This window comes from Cyprinodon variegatus, unplaced genomic scaffold, assembly GCF_000732505.1.
Source record: "Cyprinodon variegatus isolate N-32 unplaced genomic scaffold, C_variegatus-1.0 Scaffold347, whole genome shotgun sequence".
NCBI classification, from domain to species: Eukaryota; Metazoa; Chordata; class Actinopteri; order Cyprinodontiformes; family Cyprinodontidae; genus Cyprinodon; species Cyprinodon variegatus.
The window spans coordinates 649,681-668,982 of NW_015150800.1; the positions used below are offsets into that span (position 1 = coordinate 649,681).

Below are 19,302 nucleotides of genomic sequence, written 5' to 3' on the forward strand. Positions count from 1 at the left end.
GGATGGATGGATGGATGGATGGATGGATGGATGGATGGATGGTTTAATTCTATTTACATATCACTTTTCAGTCAGTTTCTTTACAGAGGTTAAAATAAGTCATGTTGCAGCCCCTTCTGACATGGTTTTGCAGCATCACTTTCTAAGATTGCTTTTGTTCAGAAGGACCAGGGAAAGTGGTAAAAGTCAATGGGATCATGAGTGGAACTAAGTACAGGTTAACCCTCGTAGAAAAGCTGTTAAAGGCTACAACAGTCTTGAGATGCAAGTTAACCTTCTATCCTGACATAAAGCCAAAAAAAAAAATCATATTTACATATATATAGATACGTATATTCTTTAGATCTACTATCAATTTAACCAAAGTCAGAAAGCATTCAAATATTTTTTTATCCATTTTACTTTACATTTCTGTTAATATTATTTATTTATTATTTTATTAGTTCCAAAGACCACTGAAAGTGACAAATATTGCCACTACAGAAAAGATTCTTCTCTCACTGTTGACACATCATACAGTATTTTCTGCATTTCCGTTTTCGTTCACATCAAAAATAATCACAGTGCATACAAATAAAAGTCACCTGTCAGTTGAAAAGAGGCCTTTTAACCCAACCTCTGCCATCAGTTTTTATGGACTTTGGTTTTTAGACATGTGACAAAAGGTTAGAAGGAAGTTGTTATTGACTTGAACAGAAAGAAAAGTGTTACATGTCCAAACAGCTGGGATAAAACCTAAACGTTACTGCCAAAATCAGTTCATATAAAGGTGGGGATATTGTGTGTGTTGCATTATGATTTATTTGGTATAATGGTAATTAAAAAACAACATTTATTAGGAGTTATATGGATTCATATTTAAACAGTGCAAGTCTAGTTTTATAGTTTCAGCTTCTGTACATAATATTATTAAAACTCAGTGCAAACATGTACAGCTTCACCTTCCTAAAGAGCTGAAATTACTGTTATTTTTTTTATGGAGAGCAGCCAGTCTGCTCTACATTTTCTTTGTCTAGACAGAAAGGAGCAGGGAGGTTTGGCCTTAGCACACACACACACACACACACACACACACACACACACACACACACACACACACACCCCTATAGACACCATTTTTATTTTATTTTTACAGGGATAAAACAACCAAATGTTACCATTATGAAACTGATGTAGCGTACAAAGGTCTACTAGCCACAGGGCTACTAGGTTCCTCCCAATAAAAAAGCTGAAACAAAATTGAGTGCATATGACAAGGATAAAATAACTACATTCTGAAATAAAAAAAATATTATGATATCACAAAGTACATAATACAGATGAAATACTTGAAACCAAAAGTTCAGATTTTCACTGTTTACAGCATAGTTGCCTTTTAGTCAGTGTTTCAGTGTTGTTGAGAAAAGCCTAATTCCTGACAGCAGCTTCAGATCCAGTGGTGAAGCATTCATCCTTGGACTGAGAACTTATCTACTTTTTTAAATTCTCTTGTTATCTTTCACTTATGATTTGAAATTATTTAAATTTTTAACCTTTTTTTTAATTATTATTTTCAATTTTGATAGCAAGAAAATTTTTCCAAAAAAGCATTTAAAGGTATAGTGGAGGATTGTCGCAACATTTTGAAAAGAACTGCCCTCTCCACTTAAAAAAAATGCACATACAGAACCCTGTGCCCGCTCTGAGATGGAACACCTATTAAACGCGTGTGAGAGCGTGCATGAGGCCATTTCTCCTCATGCACGCTCTGTTTAAAAGATGCTGTTTGCGTCGCTCATATACGCTTACTTTCAAAAAGAAGATTTGCAATTGTTCCACTATTTCAGACTCACCTCCAGTAATTGAAAATGGGGACAAGCACGTAGGATTGCCTTTCATCACGAGAATCATTGACAATTATGAGGACCACTTATTTTGAGGATCCACCAGGAAAAGCAAATCCAGGACTCCACGACTCCACTATACCTTCAAAATGACTCCAACATTTTAGGTTTTAATAAAGTGGTCTTTCTTTCTCTTTGTCTTGTCTGCAGATCCGTCGGCAGGGTGGAATCCAGCTGTTGGTGGACCTGTTGGACCACCGAATGACAGATGTTCACCGCAGCGCCTGCGGAGCACTGAGGAACCTGGTGTATGGCAAGGCTAATGACGACAACAAGATCGCCCTGAAGAACTGCGGAGGCATACCCGCTCTGGTCCGACTACTCAGGAAGACCACAGACCTGGAAATCCGAGAGCTGCTCACAGGTACAGCTCATTAGTTACCTCAATTTTAAGGGTACAAAGACGCAAAAATCTGCTGCTTTATTACCTACACTTTGGAATCTGTAGCATAAATCTGCACTTGACTTTTTTGTTTGTGCTTGTACTTAGAACAATCTTTCATTTCACTTGCAAGCATGTCATTTACAGTGAAGTACACCTTGCTGTACTCTGAAGAGAGATGCAAACGCACTCCCATTTACACATGTATTTACATGAAAAGAGTGTAAGGAAGTGTCATGGTACAGTCACTGCAGTAGTTCCCAGAACTGTCAGTACACGCAAACATGTTTTAAATGATGGGTTTTTGGTTCATTAAATTTAACTTCTAGAAAGTGCTGAGTACGGGATGTAAACGAAGACCGATGGAATCATCAGTCAATGCTTTGCTACGGCCACTATATTTATCTTTACATTTATTGTATCCTTACAATCAACAACAGCACCGTAGATCCCTCTAGAGAGAGCTAGAGACATGACAGCTGTAAATGAATGACTCAGTTTTCAAAACTTAATGCACAGAAATCCCGGGGTATAATGTGGGTGGTTTAGGACTGTGGGTGATTCCAATCCAGTTGCTAAATTAGGAAAGTACAGATGTATGTTTGTAGTATATACATTTTATAAAAAACATATGAATGTTTTGAATATGAATTCTATCACATTAGTTGTGCTTCCCAGTTTAGCTGTCTGTAAAAACAGATACCTTTTACCACCTACACCTAACTAACAAATGCTATACTTAGATGTGTCAGAATGTTGACAGCTTTACAACCACAGTGCTTTGCAACTGTATTCGCACAGCTTTGATGATAATAATATTTGCTTGTTTTCTGCTGCAAAATAACCTGAGCTTAGTCGGATTGAATGGAGAGTGTCTGTAATAGCACATCCTGAAACGTTCTCAACTTGGTTCAGGTCTGGACTTTGGCTTTGCCGTTTTATGTTATAGGGATATGCTTTGATCTTAACCATCACACTGGAGCTCTGGCTTTATAGTTCGGATTGTAGAGCTTAAACATTAACCTCTTAAGCGCTTTGTGTCCACTAACAGGTTTTCTTTTAGGAAATTGTGTATTAAGGTCTCATCAACTCTAAACAGCTATGCTGTCCATGCTGAAAAGAGGTACCCTCAACGCATGATGCCATCACTACAATGTGTCCCCCATTAGGAGCTTAACGGGTGGGAATATTCTGTGGGGTTTGTAAAATTAATGGGAGATGCCACAACTAATAAGTCAAAACAGTGGATTATTTCCTTTGACTTAATAATGGTCCAATTAACCTACATTTGACTTTCACATAGTATCCTTATGAAACATATTCAACATCGTGGTTGTACTGTGGCAAAATATTGGAATCTTCTAGGTTAAGAGTACTGTTTTTTTATTCAACTTGGTTATTTTCATATGAATAAAAACAAAACTACACAAAAATTGCAGAGATTGTTTCCATCTTAGACTTTGTTATCTTTGATGTCCATTCCCTGCATCATCTACAGCTGTAGTTCATGCCGCAAGCTGATGTGGGACTCTGGCCAGGGACGAACATGTAAACCAACGATTGCCCTAACAGCACAATGTGAAGTAATACTAACAGGAAAGTGACAAGTGTTGTCTCCTCTCCCACATTCTGGCTCACTTGCTGCAGGGCATGTTGTACATTATCAGGTGTGTTTGTCAGTCTGGAAAAGGTTTTTGGTCTTTTCAAAGATCGAACTAGAAGGAGTTTGTATGCAGCTAGAGTCTTAAAGAAGATTACCATATAAATTAGAGCAGCAATTCAATGGTGTGGAGCACAGAAATCCCCTCTGTCACAAATTAATCAGCTGAATGACCGACCGGACGGACGCATACAGACCACTCTGTCCTCTCTCTTCCAACGACTCACTGGGAATCTTTCCTTTTTTTCTCTCTTCTCTCTCTCTTCTTCTTTTCCGTCTCTCTCTTTTTCTCACTAGTTGAATTTTCATAACTGGTGTGTCGTTTTCCTCGTGCCTTTGTGCTTCCCTTTTTGTCTTTCACCACTTCTCTGATTTCACTCATACACTCTGCATTGCCAGCCTTGTCTTCCAGCATTTCTTTGTCTGGTGAGCATTTTAAATCAGAATCACAGCAGGAAGTCCAAATACCTGCCTCGCCAGCTACACACACACACACACAAATGCACACACACACCATGACCTACCCGTAATCACACAGTGATGTGTGACAGGCAACCTCTGTTGTTCAGTCCATCTTCGTTTGTACCAGTGTAATTATGGATCTTTTCTCCCATGTTTGCCACTTAAATTGATCATTCTGCTAGAACAAGTGAAATTTCTAATTAAACGGACTAAAACATTACATGTAACCTAAATGGGAATGTTTAGACTTGAAAATAACTGCCTTTCAAAGGTGTTTGCAGCAGACTGTGGTGTTTTTTCTTTGTGTTTTTTTTTAAAGGAGGATATAAAATTCTGTACAGAAAAAAAGATATGTGTGTCCTATTGTTCTGTGTCAAGCTCAGAACAATAGGATCCAGTATTTGAGGCGGACAAACATATTTTTCAAAAAATGTTTTTTGGAAACAGAACCGCAGTGAGCAGCGTCAGCTTCTAAGGCAGGAACCTCTGCAGGGGGAGACAACAGGTTAGTGACCACATATTTCTGTAGGTGGAAGTTAACGAATATGTGAGTCAATAACCTGCTCTTATAGTTCAGTGTCGAGCACAGAGAGTGAGATTAGTTCCAGCCGGTCGGCTGCCAACACAATGAAGGGGGCGCCACCCTGATAGTGCCAGATGCTGATATATAGGTGGACAGGCAGGAGATCAGAACCGAGCAGACGAAGGAAGGCAGAGGGCGAAGCCATACCTGATGTCGGTGACGTGTTCAGTCGTCAGAGCCAGGAGATCCATAATCCAAAGAGATGCCAAAGGGGAATCCAGAACAAAGTCAAGAAACAGTACCAGGTTTGGTGCACAGACAGGCAGAGATCAGGCAGGAGTCCGAAGATAGGTCAGGTAAACAGATCAGAACGGGGACATGCAGGCTAAAAAGTCCAGAGACAAAACAGGTCAAGATCAGGCAATCGGAAACACAGGTACGCTAGAGAACTGTCACCACAGGCTCAAAATATGACACTGATGACTGGTCTGAAGGCTTGTTAAATAGAAACTGAAGCAGGTGGATCAGATGAGCTATAATGAGAACTGGGCACAGATAAGCAGGTGAGTGAAAGGAGTTAACAGACTAGACATCAGCTCCAAGATAATGACAATCTGTGTTCAATATGAGTAAAATACAAAGGCGTGAATGTCTTGTTAAACAAAAATAAGAAATTTTAACTTAACAGAAGGATATCTATAGCTTTTAATCTTTCCAACTGAGGTTGTCAAAGGAAGGGTTGTTTCTTTTTTAGAGGTCTAATGTGTGGACTGTATGATTGCCTCTTGTTGGATTAATTCATCTAAATTAATAAATAATTAATTAATCAAAAAGCGAAAATACATTTTGCAGTAACTCTTAATTTTTTGATTTGTAGTTTGTAGTTTTTTTTTTGTTTTGTTTTTTTTTTTTTTTTTATTAAAACCAAGTTGTTGTAGATGTTAATAGCTGTAGGGAGGAAATATCTAATAATACCCACCTTTCTAGAACTTCCAGCTATTGTTGTGTCCAGTGCTGGAACTGAATACAAAGGAAAACCATTTGTTACCTTGTTAGTGCTTTGTGGGAATCTTCTACATGCACAGCTGCTGATATTGACATAAGGCTCTGATGTTTGACAGCACATCATCTAATATGAAGTACACACCACTTAACTACATACTTGGCCTCCAGCTGAGTGGCCTGTTTTTCCTTAACTCTAATTCCTTTGAAACACTGTGGTTCTGCTTGTTATTACAGTTCAGTGTTTTTATTTGTTCACAGCAGCAGGCATCACTGTTGGCAACATGCCTTAACGTCCTCCGCTGTTTTAACCAGACCCCTGGATATCCTATTAAACCAAAAATGTCAGAATACATGATAGCAAATCAAGTATTGCTTAATCGAGCCTGGGCTGTCCAGCACAAGGGACCAGATAACTGTCAAGAGGCTGTGGTCATTCAGAAGACTGAATCTGTCAGTTGTTAAGTACGTACTCTGATTCATCATTTTGCCATTTTCTTTAATAAATGTTGTGGTTATGCTCAAAATTTTGCACTGATATCAAGGCAAAATAGCTTCTCACACCATTTTTGGCATACTGCCACTGGAGTCAATTCAGCTGTGAGAGTGCATCTCATGCCTGAGCAATCTTCTGATTGGCTGACCCATGGTTGAAAGAGCAAAGTGGCCTGGACCCGATATTGTGGAGATTGTCCAAGTGGAAAAACCTTGAATAAACTGAGTAAAATGAGTTGGATAGAATCATATGGTAACAGAGCACAATGGTTTTTTATTAAGAAAAAAATCATGAATTGCAAGAGGAATTTTTGTTGGAATATTTTTCTATATCTCTTTCAATAGCTTTTAAAATCCAGAAATGTTAAGAATGGCTTCATAGTTTAAGAATCTTTGTTTGTTTTTTTTAAATAGCCACATATTTGTAGGATTTAACACTGCATATATGGCCTAAATTCAGTACATTGTATTTTTTTATTTTATTTATAATATTATTTGATAATATGAATCTATTTAAATTGTCAGCATTTGGAATAAAAATGTAAGCTGCTATTTAACGTGCTCTTTGTTGTCAAGTTACATTTAATTTTATTCTGTCCTAAAAGAAAAAATGGTAAGCTTACAGCTTACTTTTACCAAGGAACATCCAACACGTTTAAAAATAAAAAAACAAATGTTCAAAATCGAAGTTAAAATCTTCTAAAATAAAATATTTGTAGCTATTGGGGAAAACACAAGAGTAGCAGCCAGTTTAATGGATATGTATGTGTTAGTACTGCAAGCAGACGGTGACAGTTTACAATAATGTTTACACCTTCCGATCGCATCCAAAGAAAAAAATATTTTCAAGCTGAAAATGGACTAAGTAAACACTACCCTTGGGGTATGTTGCTTTATTTTAACATTAACATATGACATTTTATGTTTTTTGGTATAGGCATAGTACAGGACTGGATCCCTTTAAGGTTACATACATCACCTATCAGTACATATATTCTAAAAAACTGTTAAAAAAATCATGTATTTGATTAATACAATTTGCTAAAGTAACTGAAGAGACAAATAAAGACTGTAAATCAGATACAGTTGAATAAAATGTGGCATTTACTGTTGAAACAACAAAAACACAGGTGACTGACATATTGTTGAATATTAAGCACCTGGAAACGCTTGATGTTTTGAGGAAGAAAACTAGTGATGACATATTGCAGATTTGGAGAACAAAAATACATGCAGCAGTGGCCTCAAAAGAGAAATTTGACAGGGCAATGAATCCAAGCAAAACTACACATCAGATGGGAAATGGCATGAGAGAAAAAGAGAGATAGCCAACGTATTCATTTCCCCTCCCTCTCTTTAACCATGCACTCGCTGCCTCCTGCTGCCACTCATGATGTAAGTCTGTGGCAATTAACCTCCTTCATCTGTCAGACACTCATTCCTGTTTGTGTGAGTGTGTTGTGCCTTTCAAAGTGTGTTTGCAGTGCCATCCGTGCAGACACTTAGTGGGTTTGGGAGTGTGTTTCCGATCAAATCTAAAATCCCATTGCCTTTCACCTCAGGGAGATGATGTCATACTCTGCACAGTAAGGGGTGGTACTGGCAAACAGCTGAATTTTCTCAAGATAGTCAAGGATCTGTTTCTTGCAGCTGCAACATGACATCATGCAATACACATTTAATTACATACAGTAAAATATAGTTATTACCTTCCAAACCAGTGCTCTAATAAATCAAGCTTTCAAGGTGACGTGTTTTGCTAAGAGGGAGACTTTCATATTATCTTCGCTATTTTCTTACTAAACTGATGCATCTGTATCGAAAATAAACATTTAGTTTTTTACCAAATGAGTTTGATATATAAATAAAGGTATTAGTCAAGATTGTCCATGTCATTTTTTTAAATACTGCCGCTCCAGAAATAGATCTACTGTAAAAATAGTTCAAGCAAATGCAGTTCAGGATTACGGCTGCATCCAAACTAGATAAGGGTTAAAGTATGCCATTTTATAGGAGTGTCTGAATGTCTAGTGGGTGAAAACTTTGTGGAGTCAAAATTTCTCGCAATTCACCTTGAAAAGCTGTGTCCATCAATGTTCACCAGATAAGCAGATATATCCCAGAATGCTTTGCATAAGCTCTCCTAGGAAAAACACATTGGGTTTTGTTTTGGGAACGAAGGAACAAAGATGGTGCAGCCATCTTGCCGGAATCCCGTGAGTAATGGTGAGCGAAAAGTAGTGATCATCTGTCCGAACGGTCAGTTGACTGAGTGAACTGAAGTACACTATATAATGCCCACTCTATACTGTATAGTGATTATGGGGTTAGGGCAGACGTTCTGACTCAGCCAAGGAGAGTTATGCCAATATAAATCAATATAGAGGTCATTGAGATTATAATCTTTGTCACAAATAACATAAATGAAAGGTGACATCTATGTGACATCTTCATGTAGTTCCCCAACATACACTCACTGGCCACTTTATTAGGAACATCTTTCAAATTGTTCATTAATGGAAATTTCTAATCAGCCAATCACACAGCATTACTAAATGCCTTTCAATCTGCTGCAGTTCCAACTGAGCATCAGAATGGGGAAGAAAGGTTTAAATTACTTTAAAGGTGGCAGAGTTTGTGCCCACACAAACACAGTTTTGTGGAAGCAAATGCCTTGTTGGTGTAGAGGTCGGCCAGAGAATGGGCAGACTGGTTTGCGCTGGTAGACAGACAAAAGTAACTCATATAACCCCTCGTTACAACCAAAATATGAAGAAGAGCATCTCTGAATGCACAGTGCGTCGAAACTTGAGGCAGATGGGCTACAGCAGCAGCGGACTACGCCAGGTGCCACTCCTGTAAGCAAAGAAAAGGAAAATTAAGGCTACAATTCACACAGGCTCACCAATGTTGGACAATGGAAAAGTGGAAAAATGTTGCCTGGTCTGATGAGTCATGATCTCTGCTGCAACCTTCAGATAGTAAGTTCTTGGCAAACTCTGGGCTCATTAGTACCATCTGAGCATCTTGCCAATGCAACAGCTTACCAGAGTATTGCTGCTGATCATATACATCCATTTTTGATCACAGTATATCTATCCTCTCATGGCTCTCAGACTGGTTTTGTGAACATGACAATGAGTTCGATGTACCCAGTGTTTCCAATATGTTATTGAATCTATGCTACAAAGAATGAAGGCAGTTCTGAAGGCAAAAGGGGATCCAACCCCTATATTCTGGTGAGTTATTTCGTCAAAGATGATCAACTGTCAAACAATAGATACAATCACAAGTTTCCTTTATAAATCCTAAACTGAAACAATCATCTGTTGCAGAGCAATAACACAGTCATAAACCCATTATGATTGCAGTTCTGTCTTCCATCTGAAATTGAAGGTGTCCACTAAGGTTTAAAAATTAAACAGTAAAATATAGTTAAGAATCTGTTTATGTATTCTGTCTTTTTTGCTAGTCCTTTCCAACTGTGCTCTATTTAGAGGCATTTTGACTTTTCTTTTTTGAGGAAAAGCCGAAACTACTTTTTGATAAAAAAAAAAAAGTTTTAGTTTATAATTTAAATCAGCAGATATGATACCAAGATATTTGCCTTAACTTTTATGCAGCCAACAAAAGTGTTCCTTTAAAAAGACAAATGCTGGTTGATGTCTCAGTTCCTCAGGAAAGTGGCTATCAAATATCCTTAAGAAAATTTTCCGAACCTGGGATATAAAGTCCAGCTACAATTCTAACAGAACACAAGCAGCTTCACCCATTTTCTCCCCATTAGCATGAGCAACTGGACCCTGATCAATAAAGAAGCCAAAAGTCATTTGAATTAAGCAAAAAGTCCTTTTACAGATGATTTTGACCCCTAAAACAGAAGCTGTCCGCCCTAAAAAAGAAAAGCCTCTAGTGCTGATGAGGTCAGCTTCAATTTGTCAATAGGTTTAGATGTAAAACACACTTCAAAAACATGTACACACAGGAACCAATTTATACGTACAGATAACAAGAGCTGTAATTACACAGACACTGTTGACCTGAGGATGAACAGCAGAGCCTTGAAGAGTGGATGCCTTACTCCAGACACTAATGCACACAGACAAAGGTCCTCAAAAAGGATGTATGTACCACAGCTATAATTACTGCCATAAAGAAAGAGGGTTGATATGTACGGATATGACTAGGGGCTGACACTCAAAGGAAAAACATATAATTACATCCATACACAGATTAGGGCACACACACTTTGTAAGATAAAGGTCAACAAGAATGATGATGTTCTCCATTGCACATGAGCATTACAACACTGTGTATATGAGTGCATTTATGGCACTCAAGAAAAAAAAGTGTTTTGCGACAAAATATGATGATTTACCTCCTGCTCCCGTTGTACTTTTTTAACATATGTGTTGTTGCCTCTATTGAGCAGAAAGTGAGGCATTCTTCAGAGAAGGAGAGCTTTTGTCTATTTTGTGAAAGTGATTTTTGGTGTGTTGCGGGTGGCAGAAAGGGTGGACAGTAATTGGTAGGCAAGAGGAAAAACTCTACTTTCTTGGTTGGATGCTCACAGCATGCTGAATTCAGGAGAGAATTGAAAAAGGAGATGAGGAGCGGTGTTGAAGTAATTTGTTTATTAGATTAACAGTGGTAAATTATTATATATATATATATATATATATATATATATATATATATATATATATATATATATATATATATAATATACACTGTAATGATGATCTGCTTTAGTCAACCGGACAGCAGTCTCAGCTTGTCTGTTCCGTACAGAACAGGGGACCCTACTTATTTTAGCTCTATCTTTATTATATTTAGAAGATTTTCAGCCTTTTTAAGTCTCAGGAATTGTTTGCCTGAAACTTTTACTTGTGTTTGATGTAGAGGACCCATGGTCTGTTTTAATTACACCATAATTAGGGTTGGAACTAGCAATTATTTCCAAAATTGATTGATTAATCTATTCATAATTTTTTCAATTAATCAATTCATTGGATAGCCAAAGGTTCCCTAAAGGTCATTAAACCAGGCGAAACTGAAACTTTACAATTTGAGGAGTTCTGGATAGACCATATGAAGAGACAAAAATGTTTATTAATCTTAAATGCAAAATGTTTATATATGTTTTTTTTTTTACAATTTTGATGGAATTGCTGCTCTAAGCGGGTTTCTCTGTCAGCTAAAGGCATGTTTTACAGTCTCTATACTCCAATTAACGATTGATCGAGCCTTAGCCCTAATCATAACAATTTGTATATCATCGAACCTCAAGTATTTTAATTAAACATCGCTGAACTGCTGTGTTATATTGAGATCATCAGCTTATTTGGTGTTGAAAATTCTCAGTCATCCAGGTAATAGTCATTCCAAAAAAACAAACAAACAGGTAATAGTCATTCCAAAAAAACAAACATGAAACCACATTTTCCAACAGGAAATCATACAAATTCATCTGGTTTAATCTGCATGTTTTCTAAGCCAAAGTAAGCTTTGTTGCGCTACTGTTTAAAGCTTGCAACTCAATGCTAATTCATACATTTTGAATTGAAAAAGCTTCCTGGATGGGAGGCGAAACGTCTTCAAACATGGAAAATAAAGTCCAGTGGATTATTTTTAAGTTTTTGGGAACATCTGCTTTTTCTTTTTATGATTTAACTTCAACAGCAAAAAAAATGTCTTGTCCTATATGATTCATTATTGGTGACTATTAACGTGTAAATGTTGTATCAATACATGTATTGTTTCTTATATGACTATTATGCCGATCTAAATATCTTCTTTTGCTACTATTATATGTTTCTGCCACCTCTTTATACCCTCACCTCGCCCATGTTTACTGCTTTCCCAGCTCCAACATGTCCCTGCTCTGTTTTTATCCCTAGGTGTTTTGTGGAACCTGTCGTCCTGCGATGCCCTGAAGATGCCCATCATCCAGGATGCCCTGGCGGTGCTGACTAACGCTGTGATCATCCCACACTCAGGCTGGGACACATCTCCCCACACCCAGGAGGACCGCAAGCTTCACCTGCACTCCTCCCAGGTCCTCCGTAACGCCACCGGCTGCCTCCGGTCAGTTCTTTCTGTCTGCAGATTTATAACTGTCACTTGCCAAAGCTGTTTTGCTGTTATCAGTTCTTAGTCAGCACCCAACCATAAGAGAAGTCCCTCTGAGTTTAACACAGTCACATATTTTTAGAAGAAGTTTAGGTTTATTTTTACGACTCAACACTCTTCACAGCTAAAAGAGGTAGCTACATTTATGATGACTCACCAGTGAAGCTGATCGGTTTCTCACTTGAGACATGACGTTAGGTGTGGAAAACACTCTGGAGGAAGTAAGGCTGCAACAGACTCTCCTGCTTGGTGTTTTGATGCATCATCCTCTGAATGGAAATAAAAATGATTTGTAGGCTAAGATTGGGAATTTACCTGCAGGTTGAGATTGTTTCTTGTTGTTGTCACATAAAATTAAAAATGCCTCCTTACAGGACACTAAAAATCCCTCTTATAGTGCATGACGAACAATTTCACAGATACTGAAGAAAATGTAGGAAAAAATGTGAGATAAGCTTATTTTTCATGGGTTGATGGTTTGTTTCCACATAGATCAACCATGAGGAGTAAATTCTGCATATCTTTTTAGATATCTGTGAAGATGTTCTCAATCATACTTATTGATTTAGATTATGAAACACTGCACTGCCACACCTAGGTTAGTTAATCCCTGGATGGAGACATAAGGCAAACAAGCTGCCTGTAAATACATCATTACAGGATTGTTTTTTTATTCAATCAATTTTTCATCGCCTTTTATCTAAACAGAGACAACAATTAGAGTGTTTTCACACCTGCAGCTTTAAGGCGATCTAAATTTCGATCGATATTCTGTAATTTTCATCCCGACAGGGTAAGCATGAAAATTGGACCCTAATGCGCAACAAACTAGTGTGGCCTGAAGAAGTTGCTGCAGTTTGGCTCCACTAGTTGATGTCTAAAAAGAACCGTACTCTGATATATTATGAGCATAAATTACCTCTATGGTTGTCTGTATCTGCACTAGATGAGGATCTCTCAGTGAATGTTGAGCCGCATTAATCTGAATCATCTCCGGTGCATCAGCACATTATTCTCAAGCAGTAGCCCGGCATCATTTTCAAACACTATCGTTTTCTATTAGTTGTACATGCAAACCTTACAGAAAAAAAGGCTAATACCTCAAACGTCATCATGAAACTTTGATTCATTTATCGCTGTTAGTTTTTTTAGTGACAGCTTACGTCTTTCAATTGGTCAAACACTGCGGCGTTTAGTCCCAATTGACTTAAAGCTGGTGTGAAAGTAACCTTTCTAACTAAAAAATCTTAACATTAGAAGTCACACTACAGTGCGATCTAAATATGTGTGAAAAAAAACAAAATTTTAATTGATCAAATAACTTTACTGGTTTGATAAAGTCACTGTTATTTATTTTATTACTATTATAGTTGGCTAAATCCAAGAGGAGCAATGGATTAGATCCTTAATTAAAAATGCGTAAATGAGTTTAGGCTGTGTAAACTTAAAATATTAATAAACCATAATATATAAAAACCCAGCAAAGCTAAATCCTTCCAACCCTTCATTTTTTGGTTATGTGTTAGATTTGTAACTCGGAGTGTTTTCAGGCCCAAAAGGGGATTTTTTTTTTCTTCTTTTTTATTCTAAGCTATGAACTATTCATATCTTTGATATAAATTTTAGAAGTCATGTCAGCTGTGTTTCAGGTGTTTCCAGATGTGTTTTTCATTCCCATCCACCAAACACTTTATCATTGTCAAGTTGTGTGCATCTTTTTAGAGGACCCAAATGCAGAAAAGGAAGCTGAGGTGGTTTCTTTCAGATTTAATAATCCAAATGGTGGCAACTGAAGCAAAGTCCAAAAACTAAGAACCAGGAGATGTCAGGGAAAACAAATGAGGGGCAAAGAAAAGAAACCAGCAAACAGTAACTGAAAAGGAGGAGAATATATGCCAAACAGAACAAAGACTGGAGTAATTAACTGATTGGGAGCAGCTGTGGACAGAAGAATCTAGAAGGGAGCTAGGGGAATGGGACTGACGCAAGGGGGCGACAGAGGGTAAACAGGAAACACATAAGAACTCAAATACAACCTGAAAACAACTAGAATGACACAAAATAGAAACAAAACCAATGAAAACTCAGAAAGAAAATTTAAACAAAACCAAAACCATCATGTTTGCAAAACGGAAGAGTCATGTGCTTTGCAGATTCAAAAATGACATCATGTAAAATATTCAATAACCTGGTTGTAATTGAAATAGTATTTTAACAAGTTTCTAGTTTTTTAAATGTATTTTAGAATTTTAACCTAAATCTCAAAGTGTGTTTAAAGTAACATTTATCTAATCTTTTGACTGCTTAATTTCTCCTTTGCTCTTTGACTCTGGAAAGAAATGGGTAAATGAGCACAAACCAAAAAGAACAGTCTTCCTTCATGTTTTTTTTTTTTATTATATATAAAAATGAAGCAGGATTCCTAAAATATTCTACCCACATACACACAGTCAGTGTGAGTGTGGTGAGTAAATATATAGTTGTGTGTGTGTGTGTATACAGGCTACCCGTTTGTCTCTCTGTCAAACCACGTGTGGGTCATTAATCTCAGCTCCAGCGTTAGGGGCTTCTTACACTGTACACTTGTGAAAAAACACACATCTGGTACAGTGGTGTGTGTAATACTGAGTCTTTTGGTGAGCGTGTAAGTGTTAGATAACTTTGAGTGGCTCAGCCCCTAAACGCAAAGGCCTAATTCATCCTTCTCACGCCTCGTTAGGGAATGCTGGGAGTCTGATTAAAGATTGAATATTTCATGGCGGGTTTGGTATATCGCCGGCCACCTGCTCTCTTTTTTCCATCTCCTATTATCATCCACAATTTCTCATTTTCTCTCTTTCTCTGTTTTCCCTTTTAGTCTCTCTCTCCATCCATTTTTCATCCCCAACTCGTCACATTATCCCAATACTTCATTTTCAATCATATCATGACTTCTTTTATCCGTTATCCCTTCTGCCTTGCTTGGCCGTTCCTCTCTGCCTCAGTTTTACACTTTTGTTTTTTATTGCTTGCAATGAAGTAATGAAAAACATTCAGGTCCTGAGATTGTAATTGCTATCAATGGGGGAATGCATATCCTATCCTCATTATTTGGCTAACACAAATGGTTTGTTGCATATTTGCTACAATAGGTGTCAAGGGGTTATACTGACTTTGGAGCTAGACCTAACAAAACATTTCAAAAAATTAATTAAACAAAATGTTGCATGATTATAAAATGCACTTAAAAAGAATTGAGTATTTGTTTTTATCTCCTTTTATTCACTGGTACTAAAATCTGTTAAGCAGTTATTATTTTTATCCCGTGCTCAAAGCCAAATAATGCATTATTTCAGTTTGCAGAAACGTAACTGATGGCAATTAAACAAAAAAGTAAGAAAAGGACCTGATAACTTCTTAAGCCCAAAACTCCGGTACTGTGGAAGAAGTTTTACTTTTTTCTTTTCCAGGCTCATCACTCTGAGTGTCCTTGATTTAACACAGACATATTTGATCTCCACAGACATGTCAGGATCTTGGCTAAAAGCTAATATAAACCATTTCTATGATAGTTGAATCTGAAGTAAATAAAAATACTGTCATATGTCCTTGGCTCTTCAGAAGGTGTTTTTGACAAACAAAAAAACTTTCTGCTAAAAGCAGAGATTCTACGGCTTTTCAATCTACCCTGGATTCACTCAACATGCAGGAGAAGAAGACCAGATTAGGCTACGTTGACACTGCAGGCCTTGATGCTCAACTCCGTTTTTTTGTGAAATCCGATTTTTTGTCCTTTCGTTCACATTTCCAAATGTTTGCGACTTGTATGTGATCTGCTGTGTAAACTGCATTCATACAGCTTAAGTGTGCCGCATGCACAGTAGAGGACGCAATGGCGTCACAAGCCAGCGTGCTTCGTGTTTACGAAGATAAACATGGATGTTGTGCTGGAGCGCATCTAGCGATCTTTTCAAACCTTAAAAACACAATCTTTTCAAGATGATTAAAAAAAATAATGCTTTCTGCATCATCGTCCACCATGGTGTTTGTTTTTGTTACTAATGGAGTTCAGATCGGATGAATGCGGCCTGGCCGTTCAAACACAGGTCGCATTTGAAAAGATCAGATTCGTATCGGATTCAGGACCACACAGCCAAGTGGCCTGGGTCGCATTGGAAAAAATCGGATCTGTGTTGTTGTTTTGTTTTTTCCCCACATGCGACCTGTATCTGATCTTTTCATGGCAGTCTAATGCCATGAAAAGATCAGATACAGGTCGCATGTGGGGAAAAAAATTGGATTTGGGTCACTTCAGGCTGCAGTGTGAACCTAGCCTAGGTCACTCACATTTGAAGTATAAATTAAAAACTTCTCGATCTTGATTGTGTTTTGTCCAAACTCTAAATCCACCACAATACAGCCATATTTGTTGAAAACCTTTGTCCCCCAGTGCCCCTTACAAGCTGTCTTCCATAATTTTTTCTCTCTGAATCACTAACACATAGTGAATGAACAAAGGTAAAATGCCCACAGTTTGCATGAAAGCCCTTCATCTCTTTCCAGTTGGTACATAGCAGGACTTACCGGTACATACATATGATATGTATATGTTTATATAATTTGGTCCTACGTGCGCTTATGCTTACAAAGTGAAAGTTGTCCAAACTAGAGTGAAGCTAATAGTCATATTAACATATGGCAACACCCACATCTACACCAACAGGTGTAGTAGGTGTTTACTGTCAGTAGGTGTTACAGGTAGTGCGAGGAGGCTGGCTTCCTGAAGGTAAAAACCCAACTTAATGGGTTTGAGCTGTTTCACGATGAGCACAGCTCAGTGCCATGGAAATATTGAATATATTTTGGTAGTTTTTAATCATTTAAATGTGTGTGTTCCTAAAGTTTTCTTGCACTTGATGTTCCGTAAAAGTGCTTCATTTGTAGTCAAACATTTTCTGTTTTTTTAAAATGGTGTAAAAAAATCGATGTGGGGCCCTGGAACATAATATTCAAAAGCAAGATATTTTAGACACGTTTTATTAAGTTTTGCAAAAAAAAATAAAAGTACAAGAAATTTACCTATTTTTAGACGGTTCCAAAATGTGCCAAAGTGGGCTGAAAGGCCAAACCCCAAAGTATGTCTTAACTAAAACCGTTAACTTTGTTTAGGTAGTTTATGACTTAGTTTACCTCAGCTGCATTTTTTTAGCCTCATTTATGATGTTTCTAATAGGTTTATACTGTATAATGAAAAAAATTAAATTTCTCGTAATAATTAAACTCTAGTGCAGCAGAGGCTGAAGATTTATAATAATAATAATAATAATAATACATTTTATTTAGTCACCCTTCAGGACACAACACTGCAATTAAAAATGCACAATTTGAATAATTATATCATTTGTTATTTGGATTCTTTGTGCTACAATAGCGTTTGTTTGTTTTTTTTAAGTTTGATGCAAGTTTTAAAGCCATCAGGCATATGGGTGGGCGAGACAGCAGTCTGTCATGTTCATGTGTCAGGCAGGCTTTTTCCCAGGACAACTAGAGAACAGGATCTGATCCTTTATACATTGTAATATAGTGATCTTCCTTACCTACTGTCCCAAACTAATGATTAGAGCAGTGATACCCAGCATGGTGGAGGTCAGGGGGCCCTTATAGGTGGGCTTGTAATCTCAGGGTCTGGCCGAAGTATTTAATGCCTTAGCATCAAACACGACCTGTATTAATATGGGGACAAACTGAAGTACTGAGTTTGGAAAAGGTACGTATGTGACAAGATTTGAAAGAAATTCAAGGCAAATTTGACCAACTAATTCACTATTATCAATTTCAGAAGGGCCAACAACAACAGGTTTACAGCAGATTTCAATCTCTCGTTACAGTAAGAGCAAGTCTGTGTAAGATTTCAGGTAGCAGATGTCTGATCCCTGTGCAGAAGTTGCAGCAAACAAACACACCATTTGTTTTTGATGAATATGGTCATATTAAGAAGAAAGAAATGGTTAATAAAAGAAGATTTCCTGCTGATGTCTGCATATACATGTCCACTATCATGAATGCATCAATAATTATGGTGGGTGTGAGATTGCATGTGTGTGCATACACAGAAGAGTAACTGGAATTAATTATTATAAAGGAGGGGGGTATTGAGAGAGTGGAGGATCGTAATTGGTGTCAGAAAGGTGGCTTCTGTAAAAGGTTAGGAATCACTGCATGAGACCGGTATCTTTCAAATGTTTCAGCCTCCATATACATTATAATAGAAGAGGAGACTCTTGAATTTTACTGGAGTATAAAAAACATTTCCAATTAAAATGAACAATGAAAATGTAGCACAAATAGTTAACATATTGCTTTTAAAATATTCATATTCTCCATGGATACTGATGAAAATATTCATAATTTTTTCATCCCTCCTAAAATTTTTAGTAAGAATATACCTAAACTGTGTTATTATTGTTGATTATATATTATTTAGAGCTTTCAAAGAAAATCTTAAATTACACACATGTTAATTTAGGTAAGTAAGAGGTCCTTTTCTGGCATTACAATGAGAAATCTACCATTACAAAGGCTAGCCATGGCAGCTCTGAATCATCAGTGGTACTCACTATTATATTCACACTTTTCAACCCTGAAATCAAAATATGGCAGCATTTTTTTTTCCAGAACACTGCCAAGAGGAAATTTAATTTTTATGGAATAAGAGGGCAAACAGACCCCAGAAAGTACTACATGCATTCTTTTTTAAGTCTGTACAACCATTTACCAAAAGGAC

General features: G+C 37.3%; 1 protein-coding gene across 10 annotated transcripts in view; it reads left to right on the forward strand.

Moving 5' to 3' along the window:
- LOC107091684 (catenin delta-2-like) overlaps positions 1–19,302 on the forward strand; it is a 196,579-nt gene that overhangs the window by 151,470 nt on the left and 25,807 nt on the right. For all 10 annotated transcript variants that reach the window (XM_015385752.1, XM_015385755.1, XM_015385756.1 and 7 more), the window contains 2 exons: positions 2,034–2,247; positions 12,308–12,494. In XM_015385752.1, the coding sequence (XP_015241238.1) occupies positions 2,034–2,247; positions 12,308–12,494 (401 nt within the window). The remainder of the gene's footprint in view (positions 1–2,033; positions 2,248–12,307; positions 12,495–19,302) is intronic.